The sequence below is a fragment of the Aspergillus versicolor genome, assembly GCF_001890125.1.
Source record: "Aspergillus versicolor CBS 583.65 unplaced genomic scaffold ASPVEscaffold_1, whole genome shotgun sequence".
NCBI lineage: Eukaryota > Fungi > Ascomycota > Eurotiomycetes > Eurotiales > Aspergillaceae > Aspergillus > Aspergillus versicolor.
In genome coordinates, this window is record NW_024467524.1 from 2,142,013 (window position 1) to 2,158,191 (window position 16,179).

General features: G+C 51.0%; 7 protein-coding genes across 7 annotated transcripts; 3 read left to right on the top strand and 4 right to left on the bottom strand.

Moving 5' to 3' along the window:
• Positions 1-795: 795 nt before the first annotated feature.
• On the bottom strand, positions 796-1,215 carry ASPVEDRAFT_158177 (uncharacterized protein; the record flags this gene model as incomplete). Its single annotated transcript, XM_040808556.1, has 2 exons — positions 796-884; positions 958-1,215. 2 exons carry the CDS (start codon positions 1,213-1,215, stop codon positions 801-803), a joined length of 342 nt encoding a protein of 113 aa, XP_040662357.1. The 3' UTR covers positions 796-800.
• A 257-nt stretch (positions 1,216-1,472) lies between these two features.
• Positions 1,473-2,708, bottom strand: ASPVEDRAFT_119544 (glycerophosphodiester phosphodiesterase family protein; the record flags this gene model as incomplete). Its single annotated transcript, XM_040805711.1, has 1 exon — positions 1,473-2,708. The coding sequence occupies one exon, from the start codon at positions 2,706-2,708 to the stop codon at positions 1,473-1,475; it is 1,236 nt and encodes a 411-aa protein (XP_040662358.1).
• A 728-nt stretch (positions 2,709-3,436) lies between these two features.
• On the top strand, positions 3,437-4,609 carry ASPVEDRAFT_35992 (uncharacterized protein). The gene is made up of 2 exons (XM_040811107.1): positions 3,437-4,115; positions 4,191-4,609. Exons 1-2 carry the CDS (start codon positions 3,860-3,862, stop codon positions 4,508-4,510), a joined length of 576 nt encoding a protein of 191 aa, XP_040662359.1. The 5' UTR covers positions 3,437-3,859; the 3' UTR covers positions 4,511-4,609.
• Positions 4,610-5,106: 497 nt separating this feature from the next.
• ASPVEDRAFT_23601 (CRAL-TRIO domain-containing protein) lies at positions 5,107-6,695 on the bottom strand (the record flags this gene model as incomplete). The annotated part of the gene is made up of 4 exons (XM_040809564.1): positions 5,107-5,636; positions 5,706-5,805; positions 5,855-5,896; positions 5,952-6,695. The coding sequence occupies 4 exons, from the start codon at positions 6,693-6,695 to the stop codon at positions 5,107-5,109; spliced, it is 1,416 nt and encodes a 471-aa protein (XP_040662360.1).
• A 2,603-nt stretch (positions 6,696-9,298) lies between these two features.
• Positions 9,299-11,554, top strand: ASPVEDRAFT_78364 (transcription factor domain-containing protein; the record flags this gene model as incomplete). The annotated part of the gene is made up of 2 exons (XM_040816531.1): positions 9,299-9,389; positions 9,444-11,554. The coding sequence occupies 2 exons, from the start codon at positions 9,299-9,301 to the stop codon at positions 11,552-11,554; spliced, it is 2,202 nt and encodes a 733-aa protein (XP_040662361.1).
• Positions 11,555-12,232: 678 nt separating this feature from the next.
• On the top strand, positions 12,233-14,576 carry ASPVEDRAFT_35997 (putative CTP synthase). The gene is made up of 6 exons (XM_040811108.1): positions 12,233-12,430; positions 12,567-12,728; positions 12,781-12,818; positions 12,871-12,934; positions 13,119-13,792; positions 13,840-14,576. The coding sequence occupies exons 1-6, from the start codon at positions 12,274-12,276 to the stop codon at positions 14,464-14,466; spliced, it is 1,722 nt and encodes a 573-aa protein (XP_040662362.1). The 5' UTR covers positions 12,233-12,273; the 3' UTR covers positions 14,467-14,576.
• Positions 14,568-15,902, bottom strand: ASPVEDRAFT_78366 (uncharacterized protein; the record flags this gene model as incomplete). The annotated part of the gene is made up of 4 exons (XM_040816532.1): positions 14,568-15,163; positions 15,225-15,311; positions 15,361-15,817; positions 15,867-15,902. 4 exons carry the CDS (start codon positions 15,900-15,902, stop codon positions 14,568-14,570), a joined length of 1,176 nt encoding a protein of 391 aa, XP_040662363.1.
• Between the last annotated feature and the right edge of the window lie 277 nt (positions 15,903-16,179).

Genomic DNA, 16,179 nt, shown 5'->3' on the forward strand with positions numbered 1-16,179 from the left:
GACGAAGAGCGGGCTCCATATTATGGTAAGCTCACTCTTTCATGCAGGAAGAAAGGGAAAAGAAGCCCAAAGTCCACAAAGTTTAAAGAAAGGCAAATGAAGAATCTGGGAGGTGGCCTGGTTTGTTTACCCAGAAGTGTTGGCTGGAGGGGCGGCCTCATACCCCCCCTTACATCGTTACAGCCCCTCCCGCTGTGGGTTCCAGGCAGCAGAGCCTCGTTGTGTAACGGTAATTACGATGTTGCCTGCCTTGTTGAGTGCAGACAAAGGTCATTCACTCAGGCACTTCAGGAGCACCCAAGGATTCACAGTAACAGTAACTATCAAAGGATAATTTGACCAAGCCGTTGTATAACCGCCTAATAATTCACTAATAATTGCCTGCAAGGCCAAAGAGCACTGCAGAAACTCGGCCATGCATTATATAGAAATTACAGTCTCCACTACCTTAAATTCTATTGCATGGCCTGTTCAATCCGGATTCTTGCAGGGTCTTTAACAGTATTTTACCAGTGAATGATAGCAATAAATTGCTGGTTTGTGATAAGTATTCACGTTCTTGCAAAACTTGAATATATCTACAAAATCATCAGCACCAGTTGTTCATCACACACAGTATATTGAGAAGAGATATCAATACAATACACAATTTAGAACAAAGGGAGGAAAGAGCAAAAGGACCAACAAAAGAATGAGAAGAAAGGGAAAATGAAAAGGAATATAGTACCAGATGCCTTCAATCGTCCACTAAACACCACCATAAACTAGATAACCTATTATCCACTGGACTCCTTTCACCATCACATTTCATCAATCTTCGGCTCCTCAGTTTGCATCATATCCTCGATCTTTGCATTCTGCGCCTCGCCCCGATCTGCCTTGACCTGTCGCCACAACGCATTAGCCTCTCTCAACCAATCTAGCTGTTGAACAGTATGCAAGCTAGAGAGAACATACATCAGCCTCACTCTGCGTCGCATTATTCTCCGCCCACTCAGACGAAGCATGGATTGAAGTGCGGTGCTGCGTCATCGTCGGCGGCGTCTCCGAGTCATCCGGGAACGACGGGTTGACGTAGAACGAGTCGACCTTTGTGGTGGAGTGGGCTTGCGGCTGGGGTGCGTGCAGGGCATGATTTGGGTGGTAGAAAGCACAGGGGACGATGCGGCGGACCGCAGGGGTTGTTTTGAAGGAATTTGCGACGAGGGCGTACATTGTTGCTATTGTTGTTGATGTGGATGTTTGGATGCAACGTTTGGTTTTGACAGCTAGAGCTGATCAGAGATGTGAGTGGTCACTGGGGGGAGCTTGGGATGCGGGGCGGGGGATTTATATAGACCGGGGAGGTCGTGATGTCATGTGGCGAACAAAGGTTATTTTATATCATTATTATACAGCGATTGCTTCATTCTATATATATAACATGTTGTTGTCTCTATGTCTGGTCTCTGGTTTCTGGTTCGGTGGGGTGATCATTTCAGTCCGAAGCAGTTGGCGTAGTAGGTCACTGTGGCGGGCCAGTCGGAGAAAATGGCCTTCACACCGACCTTATGGGCCAACGCATCGACAATGCGATACATGTCGCCATCGCCCTTGATCACGTCCGCAATGGTCGAGACGTAGTAATCTTTGTTCGCAGCAGCCTGCTTCAGGGGCCCCGCACGCTCCAGGGACCAGGTGATGAGGTCGAAGCCAGCCTTCTTCGCAGCCTTCGCGTACGACGAGGGGACGATCTCGCCGCTGTCCGTGCCGTTAAGCAGAGCGAAGATTGGCGGCGCCAGGGTGCGCACGCCCTGCTTGTACAGCTTCTCCATGTCGCGGACAGCCGTCTGGTAGCCCTCTTCCGTGTCGACGCGCGGGTCGAGGTAGACGGCCTGCTTAGCGAAGCTGGGTTCGGCCTTGACCCAGTACAGGATGTCATCCTCGAGGAAAGACTGCGGCCATACGCGCGAGGGGCTGATGCCGGCCTGCTTGTACTCGTCAATGAGCTGCTGGGCGTAGGCTTCCTGGGTGTAGTTTCCCTGGAAGGGCATCTTGACCTCGGGGGTCTTGAGCTCGGGAGTGAACTGCAGGCCCAGGCTCTGGGTGATTTCGATATAGGTCTTGTGGTCCAGGGTGGTAGCGCAGTTATCGTATGTTTCTGTGCGCCAGCTGGGGCCGCCGTACTGGTATTCCTCGGGGGTAGTGGCATTCGGGTTGGACGAGTCCATCTTGCCGCAGAGCGAGAGGAATTCGTCATGGGTGATGTCGGAGGTGCAGCACTTGGCTGTCGCCTCGGAGTCCTCTGTCGCGGGCTGGAAAGGCGTAGTGCATTTCTTCGCAAGCTCAGGGATCAGGAGGATATCGGTGGTGGTGTGCAGGTCGCACTGCGAGTGGCGGCACACGAGCTGACGGTCGCTGGTGAATGCGACGTCGCACTCCAAGACGCCAGCGCCCATGCGCGCACCGGCATAGAGTCCCTCGCGAGTGTGCTCGGGGAATTGGAGGGGGCCACCGCGGTGGGAGATGGAGAAGAAAGGCGCGTGGCGGATGGGCTTCTCAGTGCACGACTCGAGCTTCTCCTTGAGCGGGCTCTCGTCCATCTGGTCGACGAGCCAGAAAGGTCGCGGACCGACCTGGATGTTGGTCACCGCAGGAGTTTGCTGCGGCTTCGAGGCTGGGGCAGCGACGGCAACGCCAGCAGCGATAAGGAGCGAGAGGGCATGCATTGTCACCCGATCTTTCTTGGAATTGAGCACAATTGAAGAAGAATCTGACAGCTGGGAATCATCCTGGCTATATTTATGCCGATCGGCATCAGCAGCTGTCCATCGTAAATAATATTTCTCGCATGGTCGTTCTTGGCAGTCAAACACATGCAGCCAGCCGGGACGATGATTGGGATGCGATCGTAGCGGATTCCACTGTTTTGTTTGCGGAGATTGTGGCCCCAGGAACGGCCAATCCAGCAGGCACTTGTTCCCACGTTGATCCCTGCTCAAGTCAGCCGGATTGCCTGTCAGATAAAGCCCCGGGCAACTGTTCCACGTTTTGTTCCCTTGGCCGAGCGCACGTTTTTGCTAGGATGGAGGAGGCTGTCGTTCAAATACCTCTTCCAATCAAAGAACGCAATTCACGCATGCCAGGAACAGTGGTGTTTTTGGACGTTGTCTATGCTTCCAGAATATTTCGGAGATTTGGAGACGATCGGCCAGTGGAGGATGTGACAGACTTTTTAGCTTGGGCTTGCGAGCTTAGAGCTGCAACCGTTGCAGTCAATTGCTGATCAGCGCACACGACAGGCACAACTTGAGATCAACATGAGGCTTTGTTTGGCCTGGCTGGAAAATAAGCAAATGCATCAATTTTGATAATCACGATCTGGTTGACAGTCGACTGGAGAATGGCGGGACTACCTTTGCAAGATCCCAACCTCTCATCCGCAACCAATACAAAAGACCAATTGTGAGTTCAACAATGGCCCAAATGCCGAAATCCAAAGAGGTTCTAAAGGGTCCAGACCCGATGCATCAAAGGCGACTCATTAGTGAGTGCCATTATCATGGCCGAACTGCCGGATCTTAGTGAAGCTTAATCCAATTATACTATGTTGTCGCCTTGTTCTAAATCCAAAGATTTCCTGCAGAACTATAGAGATGCCGATTCTGTCCCTGCCAAAATTACTTGTGCAGCGATTCATATCTCCAGACAAAAGACACTGCTGGTTCAGGCACTTTGTTGGACATCTAGGTCGTCGAGCATATAAACCCGGAAAAGATGCCTCCATCTAAATCTCAATCCCCAGCATCCTCCAACTGCTGCGCCGGTTTATCTACTGCTTCTATATACGCACGTATTTAGCAGAAACATACTCAGCAAAATGAGCTCAGGAGACCTCAGCTGTGCAGACCTCTGCGCGATCGTCGAAGGCCATTTTTCAACGGCAGCGTGTCTCTACACGCCCGAAAATAGCGGTCAGCTAGGAGAAACCGTGCACTGTGAGGGGAAACGGTTTGTACAGTGGGCTGTAGAGTTTGAGAAAAGCGATGCGCTGGAGGCGTATTTCAGGTACGATAAACCGGCGCTGGTATGTATCCGAATGTCGCTTCAGAATCTTGGAGTGGCTCTAGCAACGCGTAAGTTATTCTATTCTATTCTATCCACTCCCGCGTTGCGAGCTTTTGGATATTTACTAACATTTATTTCTATAGTGAGCAAGATCTCGAGGAAGGGAGTAATAAAAGGCTTGTGCAACAAGCTGAACCCGTTCTCCAGGTCCGATAAGGCCAATATCCAGACTCTTGTTGAGGACATTGCCTCTGAGAACTCCATGCTCCAATATCTGGCCGGGACGGCGAAGCACAGGGCAAACTTTGCAGCGGGAATTGCAAAGGGGGCTGCGGCGGAGGTTACGGTGGAAGAAGTACCGGCAGAGACAGATTTTGCAGCAGCGGGCCTTACAAAGGCGTGCAAGGCTGCCGAAGTCAGGGTGGAGGAAATACAGGTCGATGAGATCTGTTTGATGGAATGACTTGATGGCGCTATGAATCTTTGCTGTTTTAGACTGTCCAAAAGTACATTTGGTTTTATAAATAGACCACGGAGGAAAGTTAATGATTTTTCTTTTCGACTTGCTGCAAATTTTCCGATTTTGGACCTGATGATTTGACCGCTGTTTCTTGTTTATAGTATGAGGTGCTTCGTAGTGGGCTTGAATTTCCCTACTAGCCCTCCAAAACAGTTTAAACTATCCTGTAGAAACTACTTAAAACGCGTTGTGTCCCGTTGCCAGCTGAGAAAACTAATAGAACGAGAGAAACCGGCGATAGTAACTTAAAGGGGAATTAGAAGTGAGTACATGGACCCGAGATCCAAGACAACAAACCTTGGAAATCACTAGAGGAGCAAGCAGGCTATGGGTTAGCCTGTCGTTGCTTGACAAATTCTATGCCGAAAGTATTCACATGTGTCTTTTAGGGTTCCTTGTCTCTACACATACCCTTTGTTGAAGAGCCTAACCAGACACAGAATACATTTCAAGTAGAAGAAAGAAAATTCATTGGGAATCATAACAACCTAAACCATCCGTGTATATCTAAAAAAAAGCAAAACCTGATATCATACCATCTATGCACTCGCAACCTTGACCTCCGTCCTCTCAACATGCTCAATATCCAACGCCTTCAGCTCCGCAACAGGCGGGACAGACTCCTCAGTAGGATAAAAGTCCACCTTCCCACCGGACTGGATAACATTCGTGCGGTCCAACGTATTCCGGCCACGGGTGTAGGGGTCAATCTTCCAATAGTTCACGCGCAGCCGTTCAATTTGTTCGTCGCGCTGCTTCTGAACAGCCTTCTCTTCATCCTTATTCTTCTCTCCGCCAGCCTTGATCCATTGGGACGTCGACTGGAGCAGTTCCTCGCCGATCTTCAGGCGCTCGCCCTGTAGGGCGTCCCTGGTAGCTGTGTCTTCCATCAGGGCGTTCTCGCCCTCGACGGGCTCGACGTATTTGTAGGTCCAGTCTTCGTTGCCGCCGATTTCCTTGGGGAGCTTGTCCATGTCGATGAATTTGCCGAGGTCTTTGGCGCTGTATGTGAAGTGGACCTTTGAGACGATGACGGGGTCCATCCAGCCCTTGATGACCTTCCAGATTCCTGTATGGGTTGGTTAGTTTAGTTGCATAGGGTTGGCGTTGGGATTATGAATGGATGGGGTGGACGTACCGGAGAAGACCCAGGGGGCGTTGTGGATGAGCATGTTTCCGAGGGACTCGGGGTAGTTGTCTTGGAAACATTCGATGATGAACTTGACGGGGGCGTATTCCTGATATAATTAGTGTTGGTCATGGGTATGTGGGCTTGCGAGTACACACCATGTTGGACAAGCCGAACCCGGTCATATCAAAGACGATGGTCTAAATAGACAGTTAGAAGAGGGCATTTTAATTAATTATGTTGAATGAGACGTACCACTGTGTCAACCGGGGGCACAAGCAACAAGCGAGTAGATTCGATAATGTGGAGGATAAACCGGTTGATGACCTCGTTGCTCTGTGCAGAGGGCTTGTGCAGTTTCACACGCACATAGCCAAGAGGACGGCCCTGCTTATCATGGCCGTGCTGGTAGCATTTGCCCATGCGCATTTGGGAAAGGAAGCCCTCAGCCTCCTTGGCCTCGTGGGGCTTGGACTTATCCTTGGTCTCTTGCAGAGCCTGCAGCTCAGAGTTCAGCAGGACCTTCTCTTCGACCCGGACCTGCTTCATCCGCCATAGCATCGACCGCAGCATCATGTCGAAAGACTTGGCAACGTCGAACTTGCGCGCACGGAGGAAGCGCAGCAACAGCCCATCTGGGTGGTCGTTCTTGGCGGTGCTCATCAGGCCTTCGCGCAGCTCCTCGGCGGTAGTATCATTCAGAATATCCTTGATGGACTTGATTTCGTTGGTGTTCAAGCCGGTCTCTTTGAGGATTTGTGATAGGTGCGCAGTGAAGGCACTCTTCCCATTTGCTGAGACCAAGGTGTCGGTTCTGGTCAAAGTCGAAGGCGCCTTTCCGGTGTCGCCGCTCTGGATTTCAGTGGGCTGGTCGGGGGCGCCCAGCGAAGCAGCATCCAGCAGGACGAGGACGACATTCCACATCTGCTGGAGCTTCGCCTCCTGCTCCTCGGACAGGTTTCCCAGCCAGCCAGGAGGTGTGTGTCCGACGTAAGCCATTGTTCGAAGATAGTATTGAAGGTGAAAAAAAAAGGGTATATGGAAAGTACAGTGAGAAAGAGAAATTGAGAAAGAAAAAGAATAGAGTAGAATTCAACGTCGAGAAGACTGGGCGAGGGGGTCGATTTAACCTCAACTCCAAGCTGGTCCGGTATCTGCCCCTCGCAGCAGAGCCAAAGCATATGAAATCGAGTCCCCCGCCAGGATCGACGAACCTCGGATCTTCGACGGCACAGGGAATCAAAGACTCAGAAAGAGTGACTTGCCTCAGGGGGCCTGAGTCGCTGGGCCGCAAGCCTGCGCTAACTCGAATGGCGTGTTGCAGTCCTCCAGTCGCAGTGCTGCCTGCCCACCCACCCCTTGCACATCTTTCCCCAGAGCCCAATTTCGCATCCTCCCCATAACGCTCGAGCCAAATTACATCAAGTCCAGTGGCGAACGGGACGGCACTGGACGTCAATCTGGGGCAGACTCAACCAGAATGGCGGGGCATTGTGATTCTCGTGTGTTTCCCCCATCCTGTTTCTTCCCTGGTCTGACTCTCAGATCACACATTGTTTTGCTGATGATTTGCAGAATTCCACGGCGAAAATGCAATGACGATGGCGTGCAGACAGCCCACCGATGAAAGCCCCAGCTATAGTGCTCGCGACTCTTTCCCGATTGAATCGCCCCGACCAAACTCCCAACGGCCTCCGTCCCCATCCCTCCATCCCTCCCCGGGCCGACTAGACAAGTCTGGGGACACCGGACACCCGGTTGACGTTGGCCTGCCACCATAATCCCTGCCAGACTAGTGGATGGGCCAATGCCAGATCTTGAAGCCTGTCTCAGTCGCTCGCTATCTTCGCCAAATCGATCTCACTTGTCAATATTGGTCCAGATCCACACCCCGGACTTCAACCTCGGCGCCAGTCCCAACACGTGCCGCCAGCGCACTGAGCACCCAATGAACCGCCGCCTAATATAGTTCGATGCTGACGGGGATCGCTTATCAGAATATGGTTGTTTCAGGTTTTCACCCTGTCTACTCTGTATATTCGGCAAATACCTATGCTAATTCACCTTTCGTGCGCATCCCTCGCAGTCTAAACTCGGCCAACTTCCCGAGAAGTGGACGCACATGAAATGCGTACCACCTACGTACCAACATCCAGTGCCAGCCCTGAAACAGATCGACAAAGTCTCAATTGCTCATCTCCGCAAATGTGGCAAAGTGCGTGGGAAGAGGTGCTCTGCATTCAGGGAACACCAATCCAATCCCATAGACAAGGGTGGATCATAACCAATATTGATCTGTGTTTCTATTGACTTATACAGCAGTTGGCGGTCCCAGACGTATGTATATGCGGGGGAGGGCACAAGCGCCCGCTTGGTTGAGTGGACTACTGTTCGGCTCCAGTGTGCTTCCTCTCGGATCCTCTGTGTTTGGACTTTGGTCACTTTCAAGCTAAACCTTGCGTAGTGCGATGTACGACCTTATCTATGATGTCTTTGGTTGGTTTGACTACGTCTGCCGAGTAGATTGCATCATAAGGCTTGACGGCAGATTGCGCATGCCGGATCCACCCCACAGGGCGCTTTAATAATGGCGGGACCTGGAGAGGAATATTTCCTAAAAAGTGAAAAGTAGCGATCTGAATAATCAGTATACGAGCATTGAGGTTAATCAGTCGGTGGACATGTTGGACGAGGAAACCTCCAATGAATCTACCAATACGTCCAGCAAGAATATGGAACCGTCATTATAGCGAAAAGATATGCAGTGCTGATGTTGCTCGGTAAATGCCCCGTATCCCTGGCTTGACGTTTTCTTATTTCGCACACACTTGACTGCTCTCGAGACCCTGCCCTAGTTGGATTATACTCAAAAGCAATTCCTCAGATAGACTTGGCTTCTATTGGCCGAAATCCCATGCCACATCGACACCATTCTCGCAACAATACCCGAGCCGCAGACGAAAATAATCGGAACCAGTGAGGAACGGATCACACCGCTAGCGATCAACGATCCAACAGGGTTAGCACCGGAAATCTTGATAAGCGAAGAAAGGCGACGCAAATTTGAAGGAGGAAAAAGACCCAAACCCAAAAGACAGAGGGCCAAGCCATTCCCGTGGTAGAAATTGGCCTAGACAGATGCCAGCAGTCGAAATATTTGTGCTGCACCGTCTCTTTCTCCTGGCAATGGGCCGGAGACGTCCCAGATATACATACAAACTCTAGCTCGTCTTGACCCACCCTTTAGATGTTCAGGAAGGGATTCAAGATTGGCCATTTCCATCTGGTAGACGTTCGTACCTGAAGACGAGCCATCTCTGGTAAAACCTTGTAGGCTAGAATGTCTGAAAAAGAGCCCCGTTGCACCTTTTTCGACTATTATGATTTCGAGCAACAATGTGGGATGAAGGCGTAAGTCGTGGTGTTGGTTGTAGTGACGGCAGGTCGGAAATACTCCGCCTCCGATGGTTTTATCGTTCGCCTTCATTTCATTCGTCACCATCCCTGACTGTAATGAGATCGGATCTCAATCATGCCAATCGAGCAATGCAACGACTCCATATGAGGTCATACTAGCAGCATTGGTTGCTAGTCCTGTCGGGATGGTCAAGAAAGCAACGCGCGACTACAGCTGTCCGCGGTGTTCCCGCATTTTTGCCCGCCTGGAACATCTGCAGCGCCACGAACGATCGCGTAACTGCCCAGTTCCTTTCCACCGGGAGGATCAAACTTGCTGACCATGATTAGATACCAAAGAGAAACCGTTTGGCTGCGATAAATGTGCAAAGTCCTTCACACGTAAGGATCTGCTGGTTCGTCATGAGCGTCTTGCCCACAGCTCGTCCCCGGCTGCTCAAACCCCGGACCAAACCCCCACAGCGCCGACGCAACAAGTCTTTGATGGCCTCAATGTGTTGGCATCTGCTGTAACCGACCATCCGTTTCCTACAACACCGGTGACCGCTCAACATCTATTACCCGCGACCCATGGAACATTTCCAACAGCACCAGCGACCGAGCCCACTCCATTCAGCGAGTCTTTCGCATATGAAGGCGACGATTTTACGTCGTTCCTAGATAGTATTCCCTTACCTAGTCACCCGTACTCACCAACCTACCAGCCATTACCACTGTTTCCTCCGCTGCAGTTTGATTCAGGGGCTGAATATCCCTCGACCCTTGGCCATGTTAATGCTACAACACCAGTGCTTCCTCGCCATGGAACCCAGTTACCGTCGTTGCAGCCGGAGGAATCCCAACAGCCTTATCGAGCCCGTCCACCCAAGGTTCCAGTTGCGGTAACGACACAGTGTCGCGACCGAATTGTTAGCGAACTACGTGACTACTCGAATGTGGTTGCAGATGGCACTATTCCGTCGCGACATGCTCTTTCGCGCTGCCTTACGGGGTATGTCAATGGATATCACGACCATTATCCGTTTCTGCATATACCAACGTTTAATGTTGAGGCGAGTCCGCTGCATTTCATTCTATCCATGGCCTCACTGGGTGCCCAATACTGCAGAGAACATGACACCAGTATCAGCCTTTTCCAACTTGCCAAATCTGTAACCCTGGAGCACATACGCCGGGATCTTCAATGGAACGGTACTGGCAGTCGACACCATGGAGTAGCGTCGTCCGGCAGTCAAAGCCAAGACATCCTGGAAACCGTTCAGTCATTACTTATGCTGACGTCGGTTTCTTCCTGGTTTGAACATTACCCGCCTCATTACGAGGCTCTCTATCTGCGAAGTTTGATGGAGACATTGCTTCGGAAGCATGGCTTAAATGAGCTCCCACCCCAGGATGGGTCATGGGAGAGTTGGATCCGGAACGAAAGCGCCAAGAGAACAAAGTTAATCGTGTTCTGCTTCTTTGGTATCCATACAATCGTATTTGACATCCCGTCCCTGATCCTGACCGAAGAGATTACACTCGATTTGCCCTGCACGGAGAAAGAATGGACGGCTGCTACTGCCAGTGAGTGGATGGAATGCAGGCAGCAGGGCCCGAAAAGCCCTAGGCTACAGGATGCCTTGAACTCATTGTTCACCCGCAGCCCCAGCGCGGGTGGACAGTTGGAAAGCTTCACCTCCCTTGGCGGCTACGTCCTGATCCACGCTATCATTCAGACTATCTGGCTCACTCAAAAGGCGTGCCGCGTTCCAATGAGCAGCAGCAGCTCTTTATCACCAGCCCAGATAACTCCTCTGGAACAAGCACTCGAGAACTGGTGCCAATGTTGGGAACGCAACCAGGAGTCCTCTATAGACCCATTCAACCCCCACGGCCCAATCTCATTTACATCCACAGCCCTACTGCGGCTGGCATATATCCGCCTCAATGCTGATTTCAGTTCCGCGCGACGCCTCCAATCATGGAACCCAGACGAAGTCGCAAGATCCCTTCGACAGAACCTCTCAGTCCAGCGCAGCGACAGGCTAACGCGCGCTGCGCTGCATTGCGCCCACGCACTAAGCACGCCCATAAAACTGGGCATCAACTACGTTGCCCGCACACTAGTCGTGTCATGGTCCAACCAGTACGCTCTGTGCTCATTAGAGTGTGCGGTCCTTCTAGCCAAATGGCTCGAAATCGCTACCCTGCCAAATCCCCAGCCGAAATTAACCGAGCAAGAAACAAAGCTTCTTGAGTTCGTCATTGAAATGGTCATGGAGGCTCAGCATGGAGTCTCGCGGACGTGGCTTTTGGAAAATAATACGCGGTTGAGTGCGGTTGTGACTAGGCTTTGGGCTCGCTTGTTTACTGCGGATTATATTTATGAGCTTGTCAATTTGATTGGCCGGTCTTTAAATCGCTATGCGGACCTCCTCGAGGGTATTGATGTTTCTTGAGTGTCGACCATGCATAACCTTAGCAGACGATGGGCTCGATACATTGATTCCACGTCCGAGACAAACCCGCGCAGCAAAGCCATCGAAAGAAAATAAAATGATGAGAAACAATATTGTCTTGTCTACCTTTTTCGATGATTAACAGACTCCGAGCTCGTGCCGTCAGGCTACACTCATGGTTGATTCCAGACTGTCAATCTAGTTTGATCGCTCAAAGCGTATACTTCAACATAACCACAGCTCTTCTTGGGGCTTGTGGTAAGGACCCACACCTCTATAATGCCGTGATGATATATGGAATGAGACATATCCCCCATTATGGGGCAGCCATGTGTAAATATAATATAATACATATTATCAGAGATGCATAACTTCTCGACAGTCGGTGACTTGGAGGGGAAAGAATATACCACCGAATCTGATGTCGTGAATGTCAAAAGACACAACCTAGCGAGCTATATTGTAACAATTGCAACCCTTGAAACTATAAATATGTAACATTTCTCCAACCGTGGATGAAGATGGATCCAAAACGGAAGTTCAGCCTCAGGCATAAATCTACCCAAAGCGGAACAGCCCACCCCACATTTTCTGCCGCATATTTTTCCAGGCGGTGAACGAATTTTGGTTATCGGTATCGTGTATCAATTTTTTTGAACCTTCTACTACCTCCCTGGTATTCGCCAGGAAGGCCGCCATTGAGACCCTTATTCGCCAAGATGAAGTATGTCCTCGTTTCCGGCGGTGTTATATCCGGTGTCGGAAAGGGTATTATTGCAAGCAGCACCGGGTTGCTCTTGAAAACCGCTGGCTTGTCGGTCTCGAGCATCAAGATCGATCCTTACTTGAACCCGGATGCCGGTCTTATGAACGTGAGTCTTACCCGCCTCGTCTCCCAACATTTACCTTGTGAATGAATCTAACTTGTGTGTTTATAGCCTCTGGAGTACGATCCCGGCCATTGCCCCCTCCCTGCCCCCCGCATAAACTGACTCATTTGAAAGGCATGGAGAATGCTTCGTCTTGGACGATGGAGGTGAAGCCGATTTGGATCTAGGAAACTACGAGCGCTATCTTGGGGTTACGCTCGGCAGAGATAATAACATCACAACGGGCAAAATCTACCAACATGTAATTGAGAAGGAGCGCCGGGGCGACTACTTGGGGAAGACGGGTACGACTGTGCTTTGGCCTGTGTGTATGGATTATGGGGCTGACTTGGCTAGTTCAAATTGTGCCGCACCTCACCAACGAAATTCAGAACGTCAGTATTCTATTCATCCGTGTTGTGGGACTGGGTTAACGGTTGTCGATAGTGGGTTGAGAGAGTCGCTAGGGTTCCTATCGATGAGTCCGGAAGGGAACCTGACGTTTGCATCAGTATGTTCTTCCTTTGAAAGTCTATTTTTTTTCTTTATTAACGTTTAATAGTTGAGGTAAGCCGACTGCCGAAGCTATAGTATGCTTGGGCTAACTATGACTTACGCGTGCAGTTGGGAGGAACTGGTAAGTAGACTCGGATTTACGCGTCATTTTTTGAACGCTACTAATTACTTATGTTTAGTTGGAGATATTGAAAGTGCTCCGTTCGTTGAAGCTATGAGCCAGCTTCAACGACGCGTCGGAAAGGCCAACTTCCTCCAGATCCATGTCAGTTATGTGCCTCTGATTGGGTCGGAGCAAAAGACCAAGCCTACCCAACGCGCCATCAGTGATGTTCGCAGTGGTGGCCTCAGACCTGATCTGATCGCGTGCCGCTGTGAAACTCCATTGGAGGAATCGACGATCCGCAAGATCGCCAATACCTGCCAAGTGGAGCGGGACCAGGTAGTTGGCGTCCACAACGTGTCGACAACTTACCAGGTACCCATCCTCCTAGAAACACAAGGGTTTTTGAACACACTCAAGGAACTACTTGAGATCAACACCATTCGCATTGAGGACAAATATGTGGAACAGGGCAAGATTATGTGGCAGAAATGGCACGGTCTCGCCATGAGCCAAGACCATGTCTTTGACACTGTCTCAATTGTGCTGGTTGGTAAGTATACGAGTCTACACGACTCGTATCTGAGTGTAACAAAGGCACTGGAACATGCCGCTATGCACTGCCAGAAGAAACTCAATCTGGTCTGGGTAGAGTCCTCACATTTGGAGGAGGACCACCAACAAGAAAACCCGGCCGAATACTACAAGGCTTGGCACGCTGTTTCTACAGCGGACGGCATTCTCATCCCGGTAAGTTTGATTCTATTTTCACTGTATTTGATCTAACATCGGAGTAGGGTGGTTTCGGTCAGCGGGGTACCGAGGGGATGGTTAAGTGTGCCGAATGGGCGCGTACAAAGAACGTCCCCTTCCTTGGCATCTGCCTTGGTTTGCAGGTCGCTGTTATCGAATACGCCCGCAACATCTGCGATATGAAACAAGCGGACAGCGCCGAGTTCAATGAAGAGAGTGAACAGCCTGCCATCGTCTACATGCCGGAAATCGATAAATCGAAGATGGGAGGTACCATGCGGCTTGGTAAGCGGCCGACGCTCTTCCAGGAGGGCACAGAATGGTCCAAGTTCCGCAAGCTGTACGGTAACAAGCAGGAGATCTGGGAGCGCCACCGTCACCGCTACGAAGTGAACCCGGATCTGGTGGAAAGCCTGGAGAGCGCCGGTCTCTCGTTCATTGGAAAGGATGAGTCCGGCAAGCGAATGGAAGTCATCGAACTGAAGAACCACCGATGGTATGTTGGTGTTCAGTTCCACCCGGAGTACCTGAGCCGCGTTATCACGCCCAGCAAGAGTTTCCTCGGATTCTTCGCGGCAGCTGCGGGATGCCTCGAGGAGATCACCAAGACGTTCCAGGGAGCCCACGACCTCAGTCATCTTGAGGTCCGACCCAAAGTGAATTCAGTTTAGCGACTGTAGATGGTTTGTGTTTGCTTTAGACCGTCATGAAAGAATTTGACCAAAATATATGAATCTATGAATATGATATTATGCAATCTATACAAGCAGCATCACTGCACCGAAAATCCCCTGGTAACAAGGACGCCCCTGCTCCCCCCAACAATCCCTCTCCGACTCTCGCTAGAATTATCCGTGCCTGCATCTTCATCTATTAGTGTATTGCTCCCCATCGTCTCCATCCCAAACACCTCCACCGTCGACTCACAGCGACTCCGACTCCTCCTAGCACCGACACCACCATCCCCATGTCCATCCCCATGTCCATGCACGCCACTATTCCCAAAGAAATCCCCCTGCCCACCACCCACATACTCCCCTCCCAGGTTATACCCCGGATACCGATTCTTATTATATTTAGACCTCGACCGATACCGATAAGAGAGCGATCCAAGGCCAGAACCCTGCTTGGCAACGAACAGACGCAGCGAGGGCAGACATGAGGTGACGATTGCGGACGAGTTCTCGAGCATGCTGTACAGCTGGAACTTGATGGGGTCGACGTTACCGCTGTCTGGGTTTGCGATGACCAGACGCAGAACGGCGAATATGATTGGAATCAAGGGGAGGGAAAAGATTGCTGCCAGGACGTATTTCTTCCGGGGTGGGATTTGGAGCGTGCGTAGGAGGGGGAATGGGATTATCATTACTATAGGAGATGTTAGTTTGATTAACCCTGTTGATTGTTGGTGAATTAAGGGGGGGGGTACTCAGGATGTCGCCAGCGATATCAGTGCCGACGGTGAACTTGAAGACGAGGTTGGAGTAGTAGACGTCTCGCGCGGAGCTGCACTTCCCTATTTCCATCAGTATACACATATGATACTTTCATAATGCAGGTGGTACCTAGGGTAAAGAAATTCCGAATGGGATCACAGGCAAAGTTCTGCAGCACCACGAGGGTCACCCACGTTGAAGCGGTAACAGCACACATCGTCCACCAAAAGATCTTCATCGGCGAGCGCACCGAGTCAAACAGGCGCCAGAAGAACGAGAGCAGCGAGAACTTGACCGTCCACAGGGTCGTCCAGAGCAGGAAGTCGACGGCGAACTGCAGACGGAGGAAGAGCGAGGCGCGGTCCATGAACGCGGCGTCCATGGTCTGCGTCTGGTAGTTAAAGCCCTGGACCTCGTACATGGGCGGGATGGCGATCTGGTAGACGATTGCAGTGGCGAGGTGGCAGACGATGGCGAAGAAGATCCAGTAGTCGTTGATGAAGAAGCGGCCGCTGTAGCGGTACTGGACGTGCGTGCGGATGGCGACGAAGATTATGGATAGGATGATTCCGATCCACATTAGGGCCTGGACGGTTAGTAGCGGTACCTCGTATAAGACTGCTGGTTAAGCATACTGAGAGACCCTGCTGGGAGATGTAGGGCGAGGCCATGGTACGATCTGGTCATGCACTGCAAGAACCGGCGCAGGCCATGGCCATGTTGGGCAGCATCTGATATAAATGAGCCAGGGGTCTGCGATGCATGTCTGGTGCATGAATCATGAACATCGTGGACTAGATGTTGATTCGATCAGTCGTCGGGCTCTTAGGGTTTCATCTGCTGCTCCGGCCGGATCGCCCGCACGAGGAGTGAGTCTGCGCCAACCAGAAGATCCAACACAGCCCGATATGATAGATCACCTTGCATAGATAAAATGGACCCATCAGC